Genomic DNA, 23,336 nt, shown 5'->3' with positions numbered 1-23,336 from the left:
ATCATCCATGATGATTCAGAGATTATTATGGCATCACTTTCATAGTGATATGAAAGTACAGTGTTTCCTCACTTATCGCTTGGGTAAGATTCCAAGACCATCCGCAATAAGTGAAAATCCGCGAAGTAGAGACACTATATTTATTTTAATATTTATACATTATTTTAGTAGTTATACACTATTTTAAGTCTTTATCAACCAATCTTTTGTTGATAAATCGCCTCCTTTTCCTCTCGTTGCCATTTAGGTTCCTTTTCTCTCAATTTGGCTTTTCCTTACTCCCTTCCTTAGGCTCTAAATTGTAATTTTTTATGATTTATAATAGTCTTTTAGAGTTTATTGAAAAACCGCGAAACAGCGAATCCGCAAAAAGTGAACTGCGAAGTAGTGAGGGAACACTGTACTTCCATCATGGAAGTGTCCACAAATACATTTTGAGATGTTCAACAGGGCAGTCCATCATACATTTGCATACCTCAATATTTAAACATATTTAAGGAGAGTACACATAACAGATTGTGTATAAAAGTATATCTTTATTCCTAAAGAATAACAGAAATTTATTTTCATGAGCAAAGAACTAAGATTATTTGTACTCCTATTACAATGTAGATCTGTTTACTCTTCTCAAGATATATGAAGATGATAGTGAATAGTGGGAAGTTACCAGATCTTGAGAGATGGGGATCACGTGTAGCAGGAAACACAGTCAAAAGATGATAGCTGATATTTCAGCATCTGTAGTACACTATCCTGTAAGGAGAAGATGGTTTATTCAGTGGCTTCTCAATGACAAATGTCAGTTGTAAACCTTTCCGGGGTCCACATCATCATTGTATCTGAGCTGTATCTCAGCTGTCTGGAAGCCAGTAACAGAAGATGGCCACTTGATCTTGGCTTTTAAAAATCTAATCTTATCTGTCTATCACCTGCTCCTCTGAGTGGTACCTGACCACTTTAACAGAAATTACACAAAGTCAACAACCTTCTGGGAAGAGCCTTTGTGTGTTAAAGTATTATTTACTCCAGTAAATAATGTCTGTCTAATTAGAATTAGAATAGCTGTCTGTCTCTTTCTTTGAAAGAAAAGGAGACTGTTGGGTATCCATATGCAGTGCAAGTAAGTATTACAGGACACAATGTAAGTAGAGGGGAGATGGAGACTGAGAGAGGGGTTCAGGTGTGTTGAGCCCATACTATGCCCATGCTACTTGGAATATGTGACTGTATAAAGATATTGTTGTGGTTATTATCCATAGTATTCACTAGCTGAGACAGCAGGTGTTATTTACACTGCAGGCATACCATCAATGTAATTAACTCCCCATTGATTACAGATATACATCTCATCTTCATTTTGAATTGAAAGCAAAGAGCCAGGTTTGCCTTTCTCCCTTGGGAATGTTAAACGTTAGCCCACTTTGCCTCTATATCTGGAACATATGCAAAGAGAGAATCCAAAACAAGGCAGTAGTAGCAGATATCTCACAGAACTGGTCAATGACTGCACTTTTCCTGTATCAAAACACAAAGAAGTGAGTTCTGTTGTATTGCCAGAACTTATCTTTTTGCCACATTTCAGTGGTAAAGTTTTCCAAATATTGTACCTTCAGATAATCTGGAGTGGGGAACTTTTAAGATTTCCAAATGCTTTAACCTAGGAACTAATGTGGTTGTTTGAGCACTGGATGATCTTGGGCAAGCCACGAGCTTTTCGCCTCAGAAGACCCCATGATAGGTCCATGTTAGGGTTGCTATAAGTTGGGAATGGTTTGAAGGCACACAACAACAACAACACCACCACATAGTGTACAGTTGCCATCAATGCTACCTAGTATGACCAGTAGTGATTGGGAGGGCTCTAGGACAAAACATTTGGAGAACCAAATACAGGGTGTTTAAAAAAGAACTCCCTAGTTTTAAGTTAAAACACATTAAAACCAGGGAGTTCTTTTTCAAACACCCTGTATTTCCCATTTTTGAGGCAACTCTTCCCACATAAAGTTACCTTAGAGAAGCTATCAAACACCTCCTATAGAAGAACATGTCTAACTCATAAAAGATTCTGGGAATTCTGAGGATGCCCCTTCAGTAAACACAAAGTGCTGGTTGGGGCATTTGGGCTTCACTATCAAGCTGCATGAAGTTGTAGTGCAGCCTGGAGCATAAACCTCTAGTTCTGGGTTCAATCCAAAGTTCCAGATTCAACCTTTAATGTCTTAAACAGCCTTGAATCTAGGTATCCTATACATATCTATGCAGAAGTACATTCTGTTAAGTTCAGTGGGATTTACTCTTATGTAAGTCTATTTTGACTGTAGACATAAAAATCTCTGTGTTTCACATGCACTTGCTAGCTATATGCAATGGGATCTTGTAATACCTAGATACCAATTGACAGAATGAAGTTGCTAGAATAAGCGTTTGTAGATTAAGGGTGCATCTATACTGCAGAATTAATGCAATTTGACACTACTTTATCTGCCATGGCTCAGTGCTATGGAATCAAAGCCAATACTATAAACATATACCTATTTTTTATAGCATTGGATATTTGCCTTGTATATTGTGAGCTGCCTTAAGTCCCCTTGGGGAGATAGGGTGGGATCAGGGCCGGCCGGAGATATTCTTTGATGTGAAGCGGGGGTGCTGAAAAGCGCCCCCGCCACCGGCGCCATGGCCCCGCCCAGCGTGCCCTGGCCCCGCCTCCCACGCTGCGTGGGAGGCGGGGCCAGGGCGAATAGTGAGGGGGCGGGGCCAGAGTTGGCCCCGCCCCCGCCCAGCGTGCCCTGGCCCCGCCTCCCACGCAGCGTGGGAGGCGGGGCCAGGGCACGCTGGGCGGGGGGGCGGGGCCAGAGTTGGCCCCGCCTCCCACACTACCCCCGCTCGCCCGTCTGGCCTTTTGTAGCAGGCCAGACTTCAGCGGAGGTTCCTCCAGGCCGCAATCGCGGCCTGGAGAAACCTCCGCTGAAGTCTAGCCTGCTAGAAATGGCCAGACGGGCGAGCGGGGGTAGCGTGGGAGGCGGGGCCAGCTCTGACGCCGCTCCCCCCCCCGCCCAGCGTGCCTTGGCCCCGCCTTCCACGCTGCGTGGGAGGCAGGGCCAAGGCACGCTGGGCGGGGGGGGGGGGGGGAGCGGCGTCAGAGCTGGCCCCGCCTCCCACGCTACTCCCGCTCGCCCGTCTGGCCTTTTGTAGCAGGCCAGACTGCAGCGGAGGTCCCTGCAGGCCGCGATTGCGGCCTGCAGGGACCTCCGCTGCAGTCTGGCCAGCTAGGAAAGGCCAGACGGGCCAGGGCGCACTGGGCGGGAGGCGGGGCACCGTCAGGGCGGTGCCCCGCCTCCCGCCCAGCCTGACGGCGCCCCCCCCGGGCCTGCGCCCGAGGCGGCGGCGTCAGGGGCCTCAATAGTGGGGCCGGCCCTGGGTGGGATAGAAATAAAGTTTTATTTACTTACTTACTTATCTTGAGGCCCCTGAAAACCAACACCATACTGGGAATGGACAATACAGAGTATGACAAAGAGTCTGGTCCAGCCGACGGATGATTCCTACATTTCAGAGCCCACTGGAGAAGGCAACATTCTGAGCTGAGTACAAATTACCTCTGCACTTTGACCTCAATTTGATGCCAACTGAGATTAGCTGAGGACAAAGAAAGAAGAGATAAGAGAAACTAGGACATTTTAAAAGCAACTGAAAAAATAGGATGATATAGGATAAATTGGGACCATCTTTGCCAAATCTTGATAGTTGGGGGTATTCAGCAAATAAAGAAAAAAAAACTATAACTATAACACAAATATTAGTATCCTCTGTTATCTGAACAGCAATCCTCTGTAAACAAACCACATGGCTACAATTTCTGTTGCTAAATTTAAGGAGGCCTAATTACACTCCAAGCCCAGTGCCAGAAGTACTATCCCTTTTTGGTACTGGTTCCTGGCAACTGGTGTGCATGCGTGCGCGCAAATTAATATGTTAGTGTAAAAAGCCTGTGGCCAACACTACATTATCTCAAGTCACACTAAGTTAACAGCGCCTGCAATTAAAAGGAGATCATGTGCCCAACTTATATAAATAAATGAAAGGGACAGAGTCATCCTTCAGAAGCTCGTCACCTTTTAGGCACTCATGCATATCTTAAGCTCACTGGGCCAATACAACAGCCGGGGAACAAAATGAGCAATTAATTAAACAAATGCATAGTAAGAGAGGTAACAGAGTAACTATGAGCACATGGGAAAGCATCCCAGAGCTGTATCACTTAACTAGGACCACTCATGAAAAGAGAAAATAGGGAGTGAGCTAGACATAAAGTCATAACAGACATGTCTCCATCATTATGCCCACTGAATTCCTATTTTACAACAGTAAGTGGTACTTGCTGTACATGTGTGTGTTTGCATAGCCATTATCAACCCAGAGGAGAGCTGCGGTAAAGATGATACAAGTAAATGGCTATGTCATAATAGTCTTTTTATCTGAGACAATATCTCTCTAGGAATCTCTAGGTCTTTCAGCATGCTGAAAGTTGACCTTAGAGTTGTGCTGGAAGACCTGGAGATTGCCAGAGTAACGTATTAATCAAATCTGTGAATAATCAAATCTGCAAAAAATAAAACCCACAGATGTGGGGGGCTGACTGTAAATTATGGTGTGAATTGGAATTTTCAGCACCTGTTGCCATTAAAACAAAACTTGAAATGGAACTATATCAAAGACCATGCACTTTCCTCATTGATGACATAACATAAGATAACACCTTTCTCATTACAATAAAACTTTCAGTACAATTAATTTTACTATTGTTATATTTGCAAAATTTGAATGTATTTTCCTTTTTAGACAGTAGCTATGTGTTTTTGTAAAAGAAACCACCTGACATAATTTTTGTAAGGATGCTTTTGTATTCTATGCAATAAAATAAATTGCAATAAAGACAAAAGAAAATCTTGTGTGTTGATGTGCATTTTTCTGGATTAAGGGGCCATAGTTTTCATTGGATTATCTATGACTTCTTCCAAAAGGTTAAGAATCACTGTGATGATGTTTTATATCTGTACTGATTAATATGTACATATTGTTATACTTTTCTGAAACCGGGCACCCTGATCTTAATTCTACGCTAGTATTACAACTTACTTTTCCTAATTTCTCCTCGTTAGGATTATGTAATACATATGATAAGCTTCTGTCATTTGTACTATGTGGATATTCAGATTAGATGAGATTTCAAACCTTTAACTAATGAGTTAATTAACAGATATGACAGCTGCTTTAATCTGTAGATATCATGCTGTTGCCACTTCTTGAGTTGCACCAACATGAAATCCAAACTAGTTCTCAGGGCGAACTGAGATAAGGAACAAGTATGAGAGTAGTAAAATGCTGCAAAGGCAGTGAAGTGTGATGCTTGGTGTTCCTCCAAAATCTCCAATTACTGTCTTGTACTTTAAGTAAAAGTTAATATGTGGGGCGATATAATTCTATGCTTGCATCACCAAATAACCACATATTTCGAAGAAAGGAAAATAATGAAGGCCCGGGTCATTTGAAAGGCTGCTTGAAGAAAAATAATCACTCCACATCATTTGCTCTGGTTAACTACTTTAGACTAACAGTCTGTACTAACATTTTAGGGTTAAAAGAAGTGCTGCTTGTCAGCGCAATTTTGGACCTTTTACCAAAGCAGCTGGGAAGGGAGGGGAAAATCTTTCTACTCCAGACCCTACTTACTATGAGTATGTTTCAGTATCTCTCAGCTGGATACTTGTAGTAGTGAAAAGGAACACTCTGCATTTCCTTGCAGAAGGTGAGCACAGCGTCTGTAACATCTGCTTTTTGCAAAGGTCTTGTATAAGTGGAGTCTTTCCCTTCTTTCTCTTCTTCTCCCTGTTGTCGTTGTCGTCCTCCTCCTTTGCCTTCTCTTTATTTCTATCCTGCCTTTCTCCCCATAGGGGCTAACAATAACATGATAAAACTCAATAAAATTTAAAAACAAAGCAAATACAAAAAATAAAAAAACAAATATTTGTGTGATTACTACAAAATTAAAATACAGTTAAGATACAATAAAATTACTATTAAAATTACATCTAAAACTAAACTTCCCTGTCCCAAATCCCGTCCACAACATTCCCAGAAACATGCTTTGCAGCTTCTTAAGGAAAAAAACAGGGTGCTAAATGTGTGACTAGTCCTCTTTCCTCTAAGGGAGAAATAGGCAACTAATGACAAAGAGTTTGAGGTGTTGGAGTATTTCGGATTCTGAAAATCTGGATAGGGGAGCTCAACCTGTACTGAGGAAGGTGACCACTGAAAGTCTAGCTTGAGAAATTTTCCTGCCTGAAGCTGAGAAACAAATATCAGCTCATATCCCCAAGTGAAATAGACAAAAAAAAATGCTTCAAAAGTCAGAAAACCCCAAAAGTGTATGTCCCCTCTCTACTATTGACTATAGCCTGTTTTCCAATATGAGAAGCTGAATTCATTAACCTAGAGCTCTCCAAACTGTGTGTTGCAACATGTTAACACAGCGCTTTCCAAACATTTGATGTTGGTGACACTTTTTAGGCACTTGTAATTTCTCAACACAGTACTTCAGCCCCCAGATGGCGTAGTGGACTAAGTGACTTGAAGGTTGGGTTGCTGACCTGAAAGCTGCCAGGTTCGAATCCCACCCGGGGAGAGTGCGGATGAGCTCCCTCTTTCAGCTCCAGCTCCATGCGGGGACATGAGAGAAGCCTCCCACAAGGATGGTAAAAACATCAAAACATCCAGGCGTCCCCTGGGCAACGTCCTTGCAGACGGCCAATTCTCTCACTCCAGAAGCAACTCAAGTTGCTCCTGACACGAAAAAAAAAAAAGTGTTACTAGGAAACCAGAGGTGTTAAACCAGCCCCTTATAAAACACTAGCTGTGCCTGGCCACGCGTTGCTGTGGCAAAGTGGTGGTGGTATTGGTTAAAAATTGTGTCATTTTTATTTGACGTTATTTGTATTTTTTAAAATAAATTTTATTGTAAGTTATCTTTTTATTATATTTTATTATTTTCTTGTATTTTTAGTTATTTTCTGTTATAGTATTTTATTGTATTAATTTTTGGGGGTTTTTAATTATTTTTTAGTGTTTTTTATTTTTTATTGGGTTGCTAGGAGACCAAGTTGGAGGAGCTTAGCCTTCTAACTGGCAGCAATTGGATAAAAGCAATTATTCCTCTCTCTCTAATTAGGACTTTATTTTTCTTTTCTTTTTGTTGTATCAACCTAGAGGCGTGGATGATGGGTTGTGTTGTCAAATTTAGAGGTTGGGGGGCCTGTAGTTTTGTTGTTTTGTGAATTGTCGTGATGCCATCACTCTTTTATATATATATAGATAGGGACACATACACAAATTGTAATAACAAAATATAGGGGGACACATCATATCTCATAAAAAATCATTTATATATTTTAAAATATATGATTTTAAAGATAACATACATTTCCAAGATTTTTGTTATTTCTCTTTACATTTGTGTGGCACACCAACACCCAACACACTAATGTCTTGTGACGCACAGTTTGGAAGGTTTTGGGTTAGTGTGTCAACTACAGTCTGTTGAATGAACATAACGGGAAACCTCTCTGTCTATTTGAAATAAGTAATACATTGTATATATTTAAAATTATAAATTAATTATTGTGTTCCCATAATGTTGTTGCTACAATTTCCGTATGTGTCTAAATCTCTTATAAGGCATTGGTTTAACTATCATTTTGCTAGTGAAACTGAATTACTGTGTTGCAAAATGATGAATATCTAAAAAAGTGTGTCACAAATATGAAATGTCACGAAAGTTCATATAATTCTTTGTTGTTTCTGCTGAGACAGGGTCAAATGGTGACCTGCCCATCCCCACCACAAGAAAATAAAAACACAGTAATACATTAAACAACCCCAGATAATCTCTCAGAAGTGATCACTTCATTCTGCTTAATGGGAAAAGTGGCCTTGGAACCGCTATACAGTTTTGAAAGGAGCATTAAATCCTCTTCTTGAGGAAAAGAAATCTGATGATTCTAGAAGATGGTGAGAGAAATTTCATCTTCCTCCCTGTTACAAAAAGCTTGTATTCTAACAGCAACACCTAGTGGTCCGAAATGCAAAAAGCAAAAGAACACAATCATGCTTGAAGAGCTGGGTCTGTTTAGCTTGCAGAAGAGAAGGTTGAGAGGGGACATGAGAGCTATGTTTGAAAGGCTCTCATGGAAACTAGAACTTAGACCAGGGGTCCTCAAAGTTTTTAAGTGGAGGGCCGGTTCATGGTTCCTCAGATTGTTGAGGGGCCGAATTATCACTTGAAAAAAAACGCACACATTCCTATGCACACTGCACATGTCTTATTTGTAGTGCAAAAAAACCCCCAAAACAATTATTTGTTTGTTTGTTTGTTTACTACATTTATACCCCACTCACTCTCATCCCGAAGGGGGCTCAGGGCAGTTTACAAGTTGTATGTACATACAATATATTATATTATTAGCATAGCACAATATTAGCATTATATATTACTATATTGTACTATACCACTATACTGTAATATTAATAATATTACATTTAATATATAATTAATATTATTATATTGTATTATTATTAGTATTATATTGTATTACATTATAATATTATTATCAATATTATATGTATATAGGTACACATTATTACATAGCACAATATTAGTAAATAAAAAAACAATACAATATTTAAAAATAAAAACAATTTGGATTCAAAGGTGGATTCAATTCCACCTGAACATTAGGAAGAACTTCCTGACTGTACGAACTGTTAAAACTGTGGAACTCACTGCCGTAGAGTGTAGTGGAATCTCCTTCTTTTGAGGCTTTTAAACAGAGGCTGGATGGCCATCTGTCGGGGGTACTTTGTGCTTTTCCTGCAAGGCAGGGGGTTGACTAGATGGCCCATGCCGTCTCTTCCAACTCCATTGTTCAATGATTCATTTGTGATTAGGCAGGAAGCTATTTTGTGGTCATTCCCACAAGAGTTTCAGATATTTCTGCTACCACCCCACACCCATATGTGTTACAAAAAATGATGGGTTACATATTAACAAGGGTAGTGTATAAAATAATACAATGTATAAATAGCTTCCTATATTCACAATCCTATTAAAATGAGAGGGCATTCCTTCCATCCTCTTCTTCCTCAAGATGTAGATCAAGGCGGCTATTCTACCGAAAAGAAATTAACTAGGATGCTCTTGTACTTTTCATCTAGTTTTTCCAGAAGACAGAAAGCCTAATAAATCATTATAGCAGTGAAGACCATGCAGTGACCTAGAATGAACTGAATGAGAAATGTATGAATTGGCAGTCTGGCAGAAAGCTCCTAAATCTAGCTTTCTATCAGCCAAGCATCTTTGTGAAGACCAACCTATCCTGATAGGATGGCTTTATTTAGCCTGTAATTAATCATTTTGCAACCTATGCAAAAACAAATAAACCAACCAACATTATTATAATGTCCAGATTGAGGGAAGTAATTTTGATTTGCTTAGATCCCATCTGGAATACTATATCCAATTCTGAGCATCAGAGCTCAAGAAGAATAGGATGTGTGTGGTTGGGGTGTCCACTCACACAGACAGGCCCCCACTTCCACAAATAGCTATAGCTCCCACTACTCAGGAGCCACTAATAGCCCTCCCTCCAATGACATTGCAGGTTATTGCAAGCACCATTAACATGTCCAAGAGCCTTGCCAATGTCGTCCACAAACACCATATTATCCACCACCCAAATGAAGGCTACCATATGGGGACAATTTCACCCTAGACTTTCTGTTTTTCCTCCACCACAGACATTCCAGTGTTCCTTTCTCTCTTCATTGGTGTGGAATTTGCATGACCCCATCCACTGCCTCTCCCATAACCCTTTCCTATGACACACATCAAACAGAAGAACTGATCAGCAACTGAACATACTAGAGAGGAGAATTCACCATGATTTATAGGAGTTGTGGGGACAAGGATGTATAGTTAACCTGCAATCAAAGAGCACTCTGAACTCCATTAATGATGCCAAACTTGGCACAGACCCACTAAGAAAAACCAACAAATGCTACATTTAGCAAAGGACAAGAGGGATCTTCTCTCCTCTGTAGGAATCTAGCATATGCAGCTGTGGACAAGGCTACATAGGCACCACCAAACGCAGCAATGCCGAAACACGAATCAAGGAACATGAAAGGCACTGCAGACTAATTCAGCCAGAGAAGTCAGCCATAGCAGAGCCCTTGATGAACCAACCTGGACACAGTATATTATTTGAGAATACAGAAATGCTGGACCACTCTAACAACAATCACATCAGACTACAGAGATAAGCCTTTGAAATCCACAAGTATGTGGGCAATTTCAACAGAAAGGAGGAAACCATGAAAATGAACAAATTCTGGCTACCAGTATTAAAATAACCCTCTAAAATCCGAACAGTAAATAAAGAACAATACAGTAGAGTCTCAATTATCCAACATAAACAGGCCAGCAGAATGTTGGATAAGTGGATATGTTGGATAATAAGAAGGGATTAAGGAAAAGCCTATTAAACATCAAATTAGGTTATGATTTTACAAATTAAGCACCAAAACATCGTGTTATACAACAAATTTGATAGTAAAAGTATTCAATACACAGTAATGGTATGTAATAATTACTATATTTACGAATTTAGTACGATGTATTGAAAACATTGACTAAAAAAATTGACTACTAACAAATTGTCTACAAATAAAGATAGGCTTGCATAAAATGAACTTACAGTAACAATATTGTCAGAAATTAAATCCATAAAAAGTTCAATTCTTGCTGCCTAGAGAAACAGCTGTGGATCCAGGCGTGAGCCAAACTGTGTTGGATAATCCAGAATGTTGGATAAGCAAATGTTGGATAAGTGAGACTCTACTGTACTCTTAAAACAGAGAAATTCCGGACTAGAAACAATCAGGGACAGCTAATCACCTCCAAAGGATTCTCCCAGACAGGAAGAAGCCAGGCCTTGAGGCCACAGGGTCATAAAATGCTAATCAAGGTGATTAATTCTAACATCCACGCCTGCCTCCAACAGACAAGAGTTATTTCTCCCACCCTGGACATACCACAAATATATAAAACCCACTTGCCTAGTTTCCAACATACTTCACAACCTCTGAGGATGCCTGCCACAATATGGGCGAAACGTCAGGAGAGAAAGCTTCTGGAACATGGACATACAGCCTGAATGATTAGTTTCCTCTTAGCAACCCAATGATTCCGGCCATGAAAGCCTTCGACAATACAAAGTCACAGACTAACCAGAGCCTGAGAAGCAGGCAGATATCGCCAACTGTTGCCCTGGCTCCCCTTGCATATCTTGTATCTCCTGTCTACTTCCCAAGCCCTGGCTGCTCTAGAAGGCCGGGGAAACTACTACTCCCGTGATGCAACGGGGTGCGCATGGGCTTACGCTTCTCCTCTCATCCAATCAGCGGCGGCGGAGCGAGGCGTGGGCCAATAAGGCAACGCGAGCCCTCACTGGCTGGCTGTTGGCGGTTGCAATTTGAACGCGGTCGGAGGAAGGAGTAAGAGGCGTGTTGAGGCCACAAACTCGCTGGGTGGGTGAGTGAACGTGAGGAAGGCTGGTTCCCAGGGTTGGGGAGGCCTTTCTTTGCTTTCCTCCAGGAAGAAAGCCCCGGTCCCAAGTTTCATTCGCCAGAGGAAGGTGGGTTTTTGAGGCCCGGGCTCCTTGGTGTAATAGGCCTCCATTAAAACGGAGACCAAAATATCGGTAATAAGCTCTTCTTATTTATTTATTTGGGGACTTCTGTATCCCCTTTCTCCAAGGACTCAAGGCGGTGTACAGCAATATTAAAGCATAAGAGTATAAATAATCCATTAAAATAATCCCAAGTCAGTCCTTGTCGGACATAAAATTATCAAAAATGATTAAAAGCACTCCAAAATGCCCAGGACGGTAAAATATTATTATTATTGTATAAAGCATTTAAGTTCCCACTGGTTGTGACGTGAATTTCTAGCGCCACCATAACGTTTTTTATTTATTTGTGTGTCTTCAGGTCTTTATGGCCTCCCTAAGGAGAATTATTGCCAGGTTTTCTCAACAAGGTCTATTCAAAAGGGAGCTTGCCAATGCCTTCCACGGAGTCTGAGAGTGTGACTTTCCTAAGGGCTACATGGCTAAATACATCTATTTTTGTTCTGTGTTTGGAGCAACTTGAGAATCTGCAAGTTGCTTCTGGTGTGGGCGAATAGGCTATCAGCAAGGACGTTGCCCAGGGGATGCCCGGATGTTTGATGTTTTATCACCCTGTGGGAGGCTTCTTTCATGTCCCCGCATGGGAAGCTGGAGCTGACAGACAGGAGCTCATCCCGTTCCCTAGATTCAAACCTTTCGGTCAGCAATCCTGCCAGCACAAGGGTTTAACCCATTGCAGTGCCGAGGGGCTCCAATACATCTAACACTGGACCTCTAGGTGTTTTGGACTGCAGCTCAGAAGAAGGCAATGCCAAACCCCTCCTGTACAATTCTTGCCAAGAAAATGACTCAAAGCCAATGAAGACCACAGGTGCATCTCTATTGTGGAAACAATTCAGTTTGCTATGGCTTGAACTGCCATGGCTTAATACTATGGAATCCTGGGATTTGTAGTTTAGTGAAGCAGCAACCCTTTTTGGTAGAGAAGGCAAGACAGAAAAGTTCTTTCTCCCACCCTGGACGTTCCACAGATATATAAACCCCAATTGGCTAGTTTCCAACAGACCTCACAACCTCTGAAGATGCCTGCTACAGATCTGGACAAAATGTCAGGAGAATGCTTCTGGAACATGGCCATACAGCCCGGAAAACTCACAGCAACCCAAGGCTAAAGACCTTCTAAAACTACAACTCCCAAGGTACCATAGCTGAGAAGGTGGTAGTTCAAGTGATATCAAAATGCACTCATTCAACAGTGTAGATGTGTTCAATGTTTTTCCATTTTGAACACAACAGAGGAAAGTCAGGATATAGATCAGGCAAGGGCAAAGTCCAGCCGTCCAGATGTTTTCGACTTCAACTCCCACAATTCCTAATAGCCTACTGCTACATGTTGCCCAGACTACAGTTTTCTAGCCTCTATTAGCTGGTACACTTGTATTCCAAATGCCTTCCTTGATTCTTTACATACATTTTAAATCTTTCCTCTTCTCCAGTGCTCGTTAAAGTCCAGGAATCGAACACAAGATTCGATGTCTATGTGTTGTGACGAAGTATAAATCATAGGCTGCTATGTCTCTGGAAGGGAATGAGTGGGAGCTCAGCAAGGAGAATGTGCAGCCTCTGAGACAAGGGCGAGTGATGGCTACCTTGCAGGAAGCTCTGGCTCAACAAGATGCTTCCATCCACACCACCATCCAGCAGCAAAAACGGTGAATATGTAATGGGTTCATTCTGGCACCTGCTAGATGTTTTGGACCATGACTTCTGTATTCTACACATAGTCTAATGGTTAGAGAATATGCGAGCTGTAAACCAAGATACCTAGAGAGCCCCATGTTGCCTTCCAGATGTAGGGAGTGTTTTGTGTGTTACATAACTACTATTACTGTGGGCTTGTTTTTTTTAATGATTTCACTTTGAGTGTGTCTTCAAGTCACCTGACAACTTATGCAGACCCAATGCATTTCATAAGGTTTTCTTAGATGAGGAATACTCAGAAACAGTTTACCAGTTCCTTCCTCGAAAATATAGCCTACCATTCTAGCATGAATGGTCTATATACATAGTTAAATTTCTATAGGCCCTGACATCTGAAGGAGCACTGATTCCTCACCTTTGTTTTGAACAGTCAATAGACTATAATGCCTGTATGCTATCCTATTATATATTGCCAATGATATATTGTGTATAAATTCTGCTTCCTAAACTGAGAAATATATAATGTTACGCCTCAAATTATGTCTAGAAAAAAAATGAATTACGCTTTTTGTAGGTAGTATTTAGGTATTTTGCTTAAACAGTTGTCTTTAATTTCAGGGAATTTGAATCTGAAATTCGATTTTATTGTGGAGATGATCCCTTGGATGTTTGGGACAGGTAAGCTTTACTTTTTCAATGGTTAATTCTTATTCTTAAATCTAGGTGGCTTTTTCTTGAATTCATAATTATTTTTATATCTCTAGATATATCAAATGGACCGAGCAAACCTTTCCCCAAGGTGGCAAAGACAGCAATCTCTCAGCTGTGTTGGAGAGAGCTGTTAAAGCACTGAATGAGCAGCAGAGATATTATGAAGATCCCCGCTATCTCGACCTCTGGCTAAAATTTGTAAGTTTTCCTTTTTTATATTCTTTAAATGCTTTCAGTATAGTCTTCTCACTTTCCATCATCTTCATTGTCTACTTATAGTTTTCTTAAGCACAGATACATAAATTAGTTCTCATATGAAATAAAATATTTACAAAAAATCCCCACAAATATTTATTCTGTGGTATTATCATATATTCAACAAAATTCATTTAACTGTTTCCAGACACTGGCCCAGGTTAGCCAATTAGAAGTTGTGGCACCATCAAATTTCCTAATCTCACAGACAGAAGGGGGGAAAAGACATATATAAATCTATTAACCAATCTCTCCATACTGTTTCTCTCATCAATGTTCTTCTTTTCACCACTGCTGGTCTTTTATAATAAAAGTTATTAGGAGGCAATATTTCAGAGCTTTCTTTAAATAAGTTCACCTGCATCTATCTGTTGACCTGTTTTTCTTTTTCTCCCATTTCGTCTTTGGTCAGATTCTTCCTTGTCACTGTCTGAATGATTTCCCACTAGAGTCTTGTGTCATTCCACTTGGCTGTTCTTGTTGTTCTCCATCATGGGCTTTAATTCCTCTTCATTTTTCCAGATCTTGTTTAAATTTGTGGTAATAGTCTTTTACTTGTTGAGGCACGATGATCCTGTACTGCTTCTTGTAGAGAAAAGGGAAGACTTCCTGCTTTTCCTATCTGTAACATATTTATGCAGTATTTCCTTTCTTTCAAGTCCTATCATTGCTTCTTCTCTCTTCTGTTGTTTTTTGATCATCCAAAGAATCACATTTAATTTCCAGTTTATAGACACACTATCAAGTCAGTTTTGAAACTGTTGTTGCTTGCTTCAAAGCCCACTTCTCTTCAGCCCAATCTTCTCGGAATTCTGATTTCAACAAGTCTAAACCTTGTCTCATCACTTTGCAAATCTGCAGTTCCTCCACAAGTCTTGATTCTAATGTGAATTGCAATTCTGCTGGTCCTCTGTTTCTCTTCACTCTGGTTGCTCTAATTGTTTTCATAACTGTCCTTTGTTTAAAATACTTATAGCTGTTCACAGTTTTCTAACAGTCTTATCTCAAAACCTGGCTCTGATACTCTGAAATGATGTTTTGTTTCGTTTCTTGCTGTTTCGTTCTTAAAGGAGAAAGCTAAGCTTTTCTCAGGGGCAGGTCTATGCAGGAACACCCAATCAAAGCACTCCTGACTGATTCTCATCCAGCCATTGGTCAGGAACAAAAGAAAATAAGCGTTTACCCTCCTCCATATATCATACTTTCAAATATTTAAACATGGCTATTATGTCATATCTTAACCTTCTCTTTAAGTTAAAGAGTTCGACAAACTTTGGCCTTCCTAACAGCCGGTAAGCTGGTTGGGATTTCTTGGAGTTGAAGTCCAGGAAAGGCTGAAGTTTGCCAATGCCTGGTCTAAATCATGGAGAGTAATTGTACTACTCTATTCTGCTTTGGTCAGATCTTACCTGGGAAACCCTTGAAGAGAAGGTTAAGAGGTGATATGATAGCCATGTTTAATTATTTAAAAGTATGACATATTGATTGAGGAGGGTAAAAGCTTATTTTCTGTTCCTGACTGATGGCTGGATGGGCATTGGTCAGAAGTACTTTAAATGGGTGTTTGTCTTTTTCACAGGCCATGATACATACTGAACTCTCTAGTAGGATAGTTCAAATGAGTTGATCATCTTTCTTCACTGTTTAGCCTTTCACAAACATAGAGGCAGGAAGTACAATGGCATTGGACAATCCTGAGTTTAGTATTCAGTGATATATCCTCACACTTGAGGATCTTGCTTTGTTGCTTCATAGTTGCCTTTCCAAGTTCTAGCCTTCTTCTGATTCCATAGAAGTATGAAGTTTGAAGAGGACACATGGGCCATCAGGTCCAACCCCCTGCTTAGTGCAGGATCTTCAACTCCTGACATCCAGAGGAGGAGATCCTATCTAGCTGATTTCGCTGTTGAACAATTCTCACAATTCTCACTTTCAAGAAATCCCATCAAGGGATATCTATTTAAAATAATTAGACCTAGTTCTATCCTCTGAGATAACAGAGAACAAGCCTGAGCCATGATGTCGCCTGTATCTGGAATAGAATCCTCTTATTTCCCAGCTCAGCCTTTAAGGAATTGTTTTTGCAGACATGATGTAGCAATTTAACACTGAAAGACTGTTTCTCAGCCTTCTACAGCTTAATGCTGATGTGGCTATTAAAAATATCTAACTGGACAGAAGACAAAGTAGAAACCGGGATTGGGAAGCGTAAAAAGACTTTGTCAACAAGAATATCTTTGTAGAATCTTTGTTAATTGATGTATGTTGTATTTCAATACCTTCATCACCTAATTTCAAGTTATGTAAATTATCTATGGGTTTTGTTTTGTTTTCTTATTTTTCAAGTTTAAACTTGCCTATGCACTTTCTTCTTTCACTTTCATCAACAGCGTTTCCAAATCTTTGTTATGTTCTTTATGGTGTTACCTGTAACCATTGTTTTTCTGTCTGTTGGCAGACTTTAGTTGGAACTTGCCTCAGTAGCTCGAAATAGTTTTATTGGTATGCCATCTGTTCCTGGTGATTTATTTTTCTCAAGTACTATGAGTGCAATTTCCACTTTATTTTTTAAAATTGTGGGTTCATCTTCTTGAATGAATCTGTCATCCTTTCATCTCTTTGTATTTAGTAAACAGCAAAGTCTTGCTTGTCATGTTGGTCAGCAAAGCCTTTCTCAAATATAAGTGTAAAAAGATGGCTGAAGATGTGCTTTGACATAAATAGAAATCAATACATTTCAAAATTGGTTTTTGAATAATGAAGTAAGATTTTTATTATGGTTCCCTGGCTGCCTTGTTTTAAACGTAAAATGGAAAGTAGAAACAAAGTGGAAGTACAGCTGGTTTACTTCTGCTGCCAAATTTAGTCAACACACTTTGGTGATAGGGTGTTCTGGTAGGGAGGGTGCAGGAATTACATATCACTTGCACTTACTAAAGCTTTTCCCCCCTGGATTATATGAAAGAAGCACAGAGGAAGTAGATGAAACTACTTCCTCTGTGTAGCTCTTTTGAAATGTTAGTAAGAAACTAATTGACAAGAGCATTTCAAAACAAGTAATTGGAGTAGGCTGAGAAACAAAAATGTTTTTAGAAGCTTATTCAAGAACTAAATACATAACCTTTGAGAAAAGCTTTTGGATGTAAAATGAATTGTGTGCATGGCAACATTATAGTTCATTCCTATATTTGTGCATTTATTCATATTTTTCCAGGAGTCTATGAGAATATAGTGAGCAAATGGATAGTGCCACTAATGTACACTGGATGTTAAAAAAGATTTTGAAGTAGTGCCTTAAACCTAACAATGTTTTAATGAAGGAAGGTTTGATTTTGGAGTACAAATTAGACTGTTTTGAGATCTTGCAAAATTACTTTTGAATGAAGGTAAACTAATGTAGACTCCAAACTTGATATGTTTCATATCTTTTGGATATGGTTATCACTGAATAGGAGGTGACAAGTCCATCAGTACTCTGTCATTCAAAACGAAAATCAAGAAGATTAGAAATATGCTTGGGAGGGGGAAATGACACATCAGGAGGATTACAAATGCCTTTGAGGGGATGAATGCAAGCATTATTACTGAATTCTTGAGTTGCACCTTAAAGAAGTATTTGGACATTACAGAGGCTTGATTCTTGATTCTTACACAGGGGAACTGCTGCAGTGAACCTCTGGATTTATACAGCTATCTCAGCAGCCAGGGGATAGGCACATCACTAGCACAGCTCTATATCACTTGGGCAGAGGAACTTGAGGCAAGAGGAAATTACAAGAAAGCTGACTTGATTTTCCAGGAAGGGATTCGCTGCAAAGCCGAGCCTTCGGATAAACTACTATGCCATCACAGGTATCCCAGAGCACGCAGTTTGATTGTTTAGTTTTTGGGCTGGAATCCTAAGATCCATCAAGTGGAGCCTGGTGCAGAATCATGAAATTATATATTTTAGAGTTTAGCAATTTGTGTTGAATGTAAAAACCAGTTTCATTCCCATCATTCAGTCTGTCCTCACACAAACTCAAATTTCTTCCATTCAACAGCACAATTATGGGTGAAAGACAGGGATTGGGCTGGTTTCTGATGTCAAACATATTTACAGTTAAACAGGAATTACTTTATTCATACAAAATGTCTAAAATCAGACTAGATATATACATGTGGTTTTAAAAAAAAAGAAATATGTTTTATAAGAAATCTCAAATTCTTTTAAGATTAATATTAAGATTGTGAATAGTTTTCCTTACAATTTATATTTATATATACTAGATAAAACTAAATGTATATACTGTGTTTAAAAAAATTAATTGAAAGCTGAATAGGAGACATGCTTTCTTTTGGGAACTATATGTAGAGCCCCATAAAAATGATTCAACAACACCCAAAAGGAGGGAGGGAGAGAACAGCTAGACTAAATGTTCACCCCAAACAAATTATTTGATGCTAAACATATGAACATTTTTAGTATATGAAAAATGGAAAGAAATCTGCTCATTAGCATATGAAGAGGAGGATGATTAATTAATGAGGGACCACTTCTGGATCCTGATTGAGAACTATGCTCTATCTGGGCTCTGTTAGTCTATGTCAGCACAATTTACCACCATAGCCTACATAATTCAACTCACACAACTGTGCTGAACTTTAGTTGACTTTTGTAAATTGCTGTGAATGTTTATTTAGATTTTATGTCACTATATAATTGTCTGATTCTGTCTGACTATATTGGTTTAATTTGTCGATATTATGTTCAATTCACTGATACGAAGTTTTATTTGATAGGTTTTTAACGCTGTTTTCGTATGTGGGTTCTTGTTGGGATTTAATGCTAATATCTCTCTGTTTTATGAAGGCATTGAATGTATGCTGCTGTTTGTTGGAATCCGCCCTGAGTCCCTTCGGGGAGATAGGGCGAAATAGAAATAAAGTTTATTATTATTATTATTATTATTATTATCATTATTATCTTGTGAACCAGTTTGTGGGCACTGTTGTTAAACAATTGGGATTTTATCTTTGCTGAACTTCAAGTCATCTGTAGATGTTCTTATATTTATTCATTACAGTAGAGTCTCACTTATCCAACACTCGCTTATCCAACGTTCTGAATTATCCAACGCATTTTTGTAGTCAATGTTTTCAATGCATTGTGATATTTTGGTGCTAAATTCGTATAGTAATTACTACATAGCATTAATGTGTAATGAACTACTTTTTCTGTCAAAATTGTTGTATAACATGATGTTTTGGTGCTTAATTTGTAAAATCATAACCTATTTTGATGTTTAATAGGCTTTTTCTTAGTCTCTCCTTATTATCCAACATATTCGCTTATCCAATATTCTGCCGGCCCGTTTATGTTGGATAAGTGAGACTCTACTGTATATTTATATCCCTCTTCTGTCAGAGTTCAGAATGTAGCTTTTTATAATAATAAAAGTAATAGTAATGATAATAATAGCAACAATAACAATACATTTCTATTTATTACCCACCTATACTTTTGACTGCTCCTTAATTTTTTTTTAAGTTTAAAAAATATAATGTTGCTTTTTATAATCACTTTATCAAAACTGAACAAAAATTAGTGACTTGAAATGTCCCATGCAGCATTACAGCCAAAAGGTTGTAATGCTTCAGTTTATTTTAAGAATTGCATTATGTATTTGGTACAATCATATTATTACCTTATTACACGTAACGTGTTACTTTTATGGGTAATGTTCTCATAATATATTCCCTTCAAGATTTGCTCTCTACCTTCTGACCACCAGATAGTTGGGATTTAGAAAAGATCAAGAGGAGCTTGCTTGTGCAATAAGGATTTTCTGATTTACCCACTCACAGTAGGACCTCTGACGTGGAATGGAGTATGCAACAGCAAGGGGAATTGAAAGAATTCCATGAACCTTCATCATACAAGTAGAAGTGCTTTCCCACCTACATTAAAATGTCTCTGAGAATAAACCAAAGGATTTGTGGGATCTTGAAAAAGCAGCATGATACAGTATAAAATGGAAATCTTTTTGTTTTAATGTTTAGGCAATTTCAGGCTCGTGTGTCGCGGCAGACTTTGGAAGGTTTAGAGGAAGACTGTGATGCAGAAGAGCTAGTGGGTGCTCTTTCAGCTGAACCCCAAAGAACCACATTGGCAGAACTGAAAGGAAGAGGAAAGAAAACAGCGAAAGCTCCCATCAGCCGTGTAGGAAATACTATAAAGTGTAAGTTGGGACTTTCTATGAAACCAGAATTAGTTTTGTTGAACACATGGTGATGTTTTAACTTTTTAAATGATTTTTTAAAGTGCCAGGCCAAGGACAGAGACTCCAGACTCCATCTCAACAAACATCAAATCGCCCAACTTTTGCAGTATTTGATGAAAATAGAGTTGTAACTTCTGGGCCTGAGCTTCCAGCACTTGTGCCACAGCCGTGGGTTGCACCTCCACCAGTAAAGGCCAAAGAGAATGAATTGCAACCAGGAGCTTGGAACATTGGCAGGGTAAGGACAAATTACACATCTGTCCAGTGCAGTTGAAACATCAAGTGCTCATGTAGGAGTATTTTCATTTTAAAAAGCTTTCCTATAGGTATAGCGAATTCAAATTATTCTTACTAGTATTCATTGGAATATAAACGAAATCTCCTTTTCTCTTTACTATTTTTAGACTGCAAAATTTCAGAGGCTTTAAACATTTTCTGGCTAATGACCTGACATTCAAATTACTTTTGTAGTACTTTTGCAAGCATCAACTGCCTAACATGTTTAATCTTCAGATTAACAGGAATCTGCTTTCATTTCCTTGGGGATTATGTAAATAGCACTATTGCATGCAATTATGGAATGAAATAACTGATTAGCAAAGTAAAATTGCTATGTTCTCTTCTTGCATCCTGACCCATTTTACAATTGTTGGAAAAGCCAAATTACAATGAAGGAATTTGGATAGGGTGTATCTTTTCTGACATGATTCTTTCTGTTTTGTAAATTTTACTGAAATAGGCTAAAGAGTTGAAACTGATGTGGACACAAACTTTGGCCAATCTGTTTTTATAAAAGTAATTATAAAGTGTGTATTAAGTAGCAATATTGTTTAGAATTGACATTTTAATATTTATTTTTAAAATGCTGTTTCCACCAAAGGCAGAATATCAAACATAGACATCGGAGACAGACACAGTTAAACTTAACACTATAACCATATCTAAAACCCTAAACGATCTACCAGCCATCACTCTTACTAGCAACTTCAGGCACAACTTGGAAACCTAATCCAGTGAATAAAAGGAAAGTCTACAACCTCTTACAACAATGGGGAAAGTCCTTCTGCAGCTAGAGGGCCAAATATGCGGAGCCATATTGAAACTCACAGCATTGACAGAGCTGTGCGCATTGGTCAAACAGACAATTACATTCTTTTAGAAAAGGTCTCTTCAAACTGTTGCCCTCCAGGTGTTTGAACCTTCAATTCCCAGAAACTTTAGCCAACTTTTTCAATGGTTAGCAATCCTGGGAGCTGAACTCCAAAACAACTGAAAGGCCATAGGGTGAAGAGGCCTGATTTAGAATTTCCTAGAGATTATGCATATTATGTCAACTACAGGGGGGGTCTAGAGCCCTAAATACAAAGAGAAAAAGTTTGAAATGAGCTCTGGTCTGAACTGGTCACCAGTGAAGGGATCTATGGGAGGAGGAAACATTTAGGAAGATTTGACACCCCCCCCCCCAAGCAATTTGGTTTATTTAACATGGTTATATCATACCCCCATGTGACACTAGGCTTTCAATGTAGTAGCTTACAGTAAATATTAGAGCATAAACATCTTTAAGGATTACGGTTGTGGTGACTGAGAGAGAGCCTATATTTCCAATTTCTCTTCTTCAAAGGTCTCATACTGAATGGTGGAAAAACAGATTGGAACTGTATTAGAACACTATGTTGGCTGCAGTTGGGTACACCTTTTAGAGATTTAGTAAATGCAGTACCTAGGGAAACTGAATTATTCTACAAGCACACAGAGGGCACTTTCTGTGTGCCGCATGGACTCTTAGACACAGTGTGCATTGAACAACTATGGGATCTAGCATGGGTACACTAATGTGTAATTACAGTATGCAGATAGTATATAAAATCCTGGCAGTAGTTCTCTCTCAAGCATGGATCTTTCTCTAGGGATGGGACTCAATTTCTCATGGCTAAATAGTGTACAGCTTATGGCTTTTCATTCCTTAAGCTTTGGATGTGGCATGTCTAATTCTTTCCAAAGCTTATGATAACAAAGGATATTCTTTACCTTGTTTTGCATTACAAAATATGGTGTAAGGCAGCACTTATCAAAGTGGTGCTACACAAACTGGTATTAATCCCAAAGACATCCTGCCAGTCTTTGGAGAACTTCTAGAAAAGAAATAATCAGTTATTGCCAATGGGCACAATCATGGTACTGCTCCCTGGCATATTGGAAAAGAAATGCTGTACCCCATATCAGAGAGCTTAAGAAACACTGGTGTAAGATATACTCTAATTTTAAAATAGAATGGTTGAGATCATGCCATTAATATCAGTGTAACTGATCCTACATTTCTCCTGAAAAGATTCAATCTTCTATGTATATTTTTAACCTTAATTTTCTATAACTAACCAAAGACGCTACTTCATTATCCTCCAGTACAATTGGAAGCTATGGTTTGCATTTAGCTGCTCTAAGAACAAATGTACTAGTGCGGTTGTGGTAAACCAATTTGTAGATTAGGGAGTGCAGACAATTATAGCTCTTTGCATGTTGTTTTCCATATCTCCTATCAACCCTATCCAGTGATTAAACTGATGAGACCTTCAGTTCAAATTAATTGAAAGGGCCAGAAGTTGCTATCTCTGACCTAAGGACCTAGCTGATAGAAGAACCCAAAGGCAAACAAGTACAC

General features: G+C 39.1%; 1 protein-coding gene and 1 long non-coding RNA gene across 9 annotated transcripts in view; one reads left to right on the top strand and one right to left on the bottom strand.

Moving 5' to 3' along the window:
• Positions 1-516: 516 nt before the first annotated feature.
• On the bottom strand, positions 517-11,465 carry LOC103279853 (uncharacterized). 5 transcript variants are annotated; one of them, XR_010002056.1, is made up of 4 exons: positions 11,345-11,465; positions 5,734-5,957; positions 3,453-3,639; positions 517-1,515 (listed from the first exon to the last, which is right to left on the bottom strand). It is a non-coding gene; the product is annotated as an uncharacterized LOC103279853 (long non-coding RNA). The 5 variants fall into 5 exon arrangements; XR_010002059.1 differs by lacking the exon at positions 11,345-11,465 and adding an exon at positions 11,189-11,338; XR_010002058.1 differs by lacking the exon at positions 11,345-11,465 and adding an exon at positions 8,840-11,166.
• Positions 11,466-11,533: 68 nt separating this feature from the next.
• bub1b (BUB1 mitotic checkpoint serine/threonine kinase B) overlaps positions 11,534-23,336 on the top strand; it is a 60,966-nt gene continuing 49,163 nt past the window's right edge. For 2 of the 4 annotated variants that reach the window (XR_010002054.1, XM_008116853.3), the window contains exons 1-7: positions 11,534-11,647; positions 13,241-13,456; positions 14,064-14,123; positions 14,210-14,354; positions 18,067-18,263; positions 20,454-20,632; positions 20,716-20,912. Coding sequence is in view for 3 of the 4 variants with exons in the window: in XM_008116853.3 (XP_008115060.2) it covers positions 13,317-13,456; positions 14,064-14,123; positions 14,210-14,354; positions 18,067-18,263; positions 20,454-20,632; positions 20,716-20,912 (918 nt within the window). In the remaining variant the exon portion in view is untranslated. Of the gene's footprint in view, positions 11,751-13,240; positions 13,457-14,063; positions 14,124-14,209; positions 14,355-18,066; positions 18,264-20,453; positions 20,633-20,715; positions 20,913-23,336 lie in introns of all 4 variants that reach the window. The other 2 variants (XM_016995933.2, XM_016995932.2) reach the window with 2 other exon arrangements.

The sequence above is a fragment of the Anolis carolinensis genome, chromosome 1 (genome assembly GCF_035594765.1).
Source record: "Anolis carolinensis isolate JA03-04 chromosome 1, rAnoCar3.1.pri, whole genome shotgun sequence".
NCBI classification, from domain to species: Eukaryota; Metazoa; Chordata; class Lepidosauria; order Squamata; family Dactyloidae; genus Anolis; species Anolis carolinensis.
This window is presented reverse-complemented; position numbering and strand designations above follow the sequence as displayed.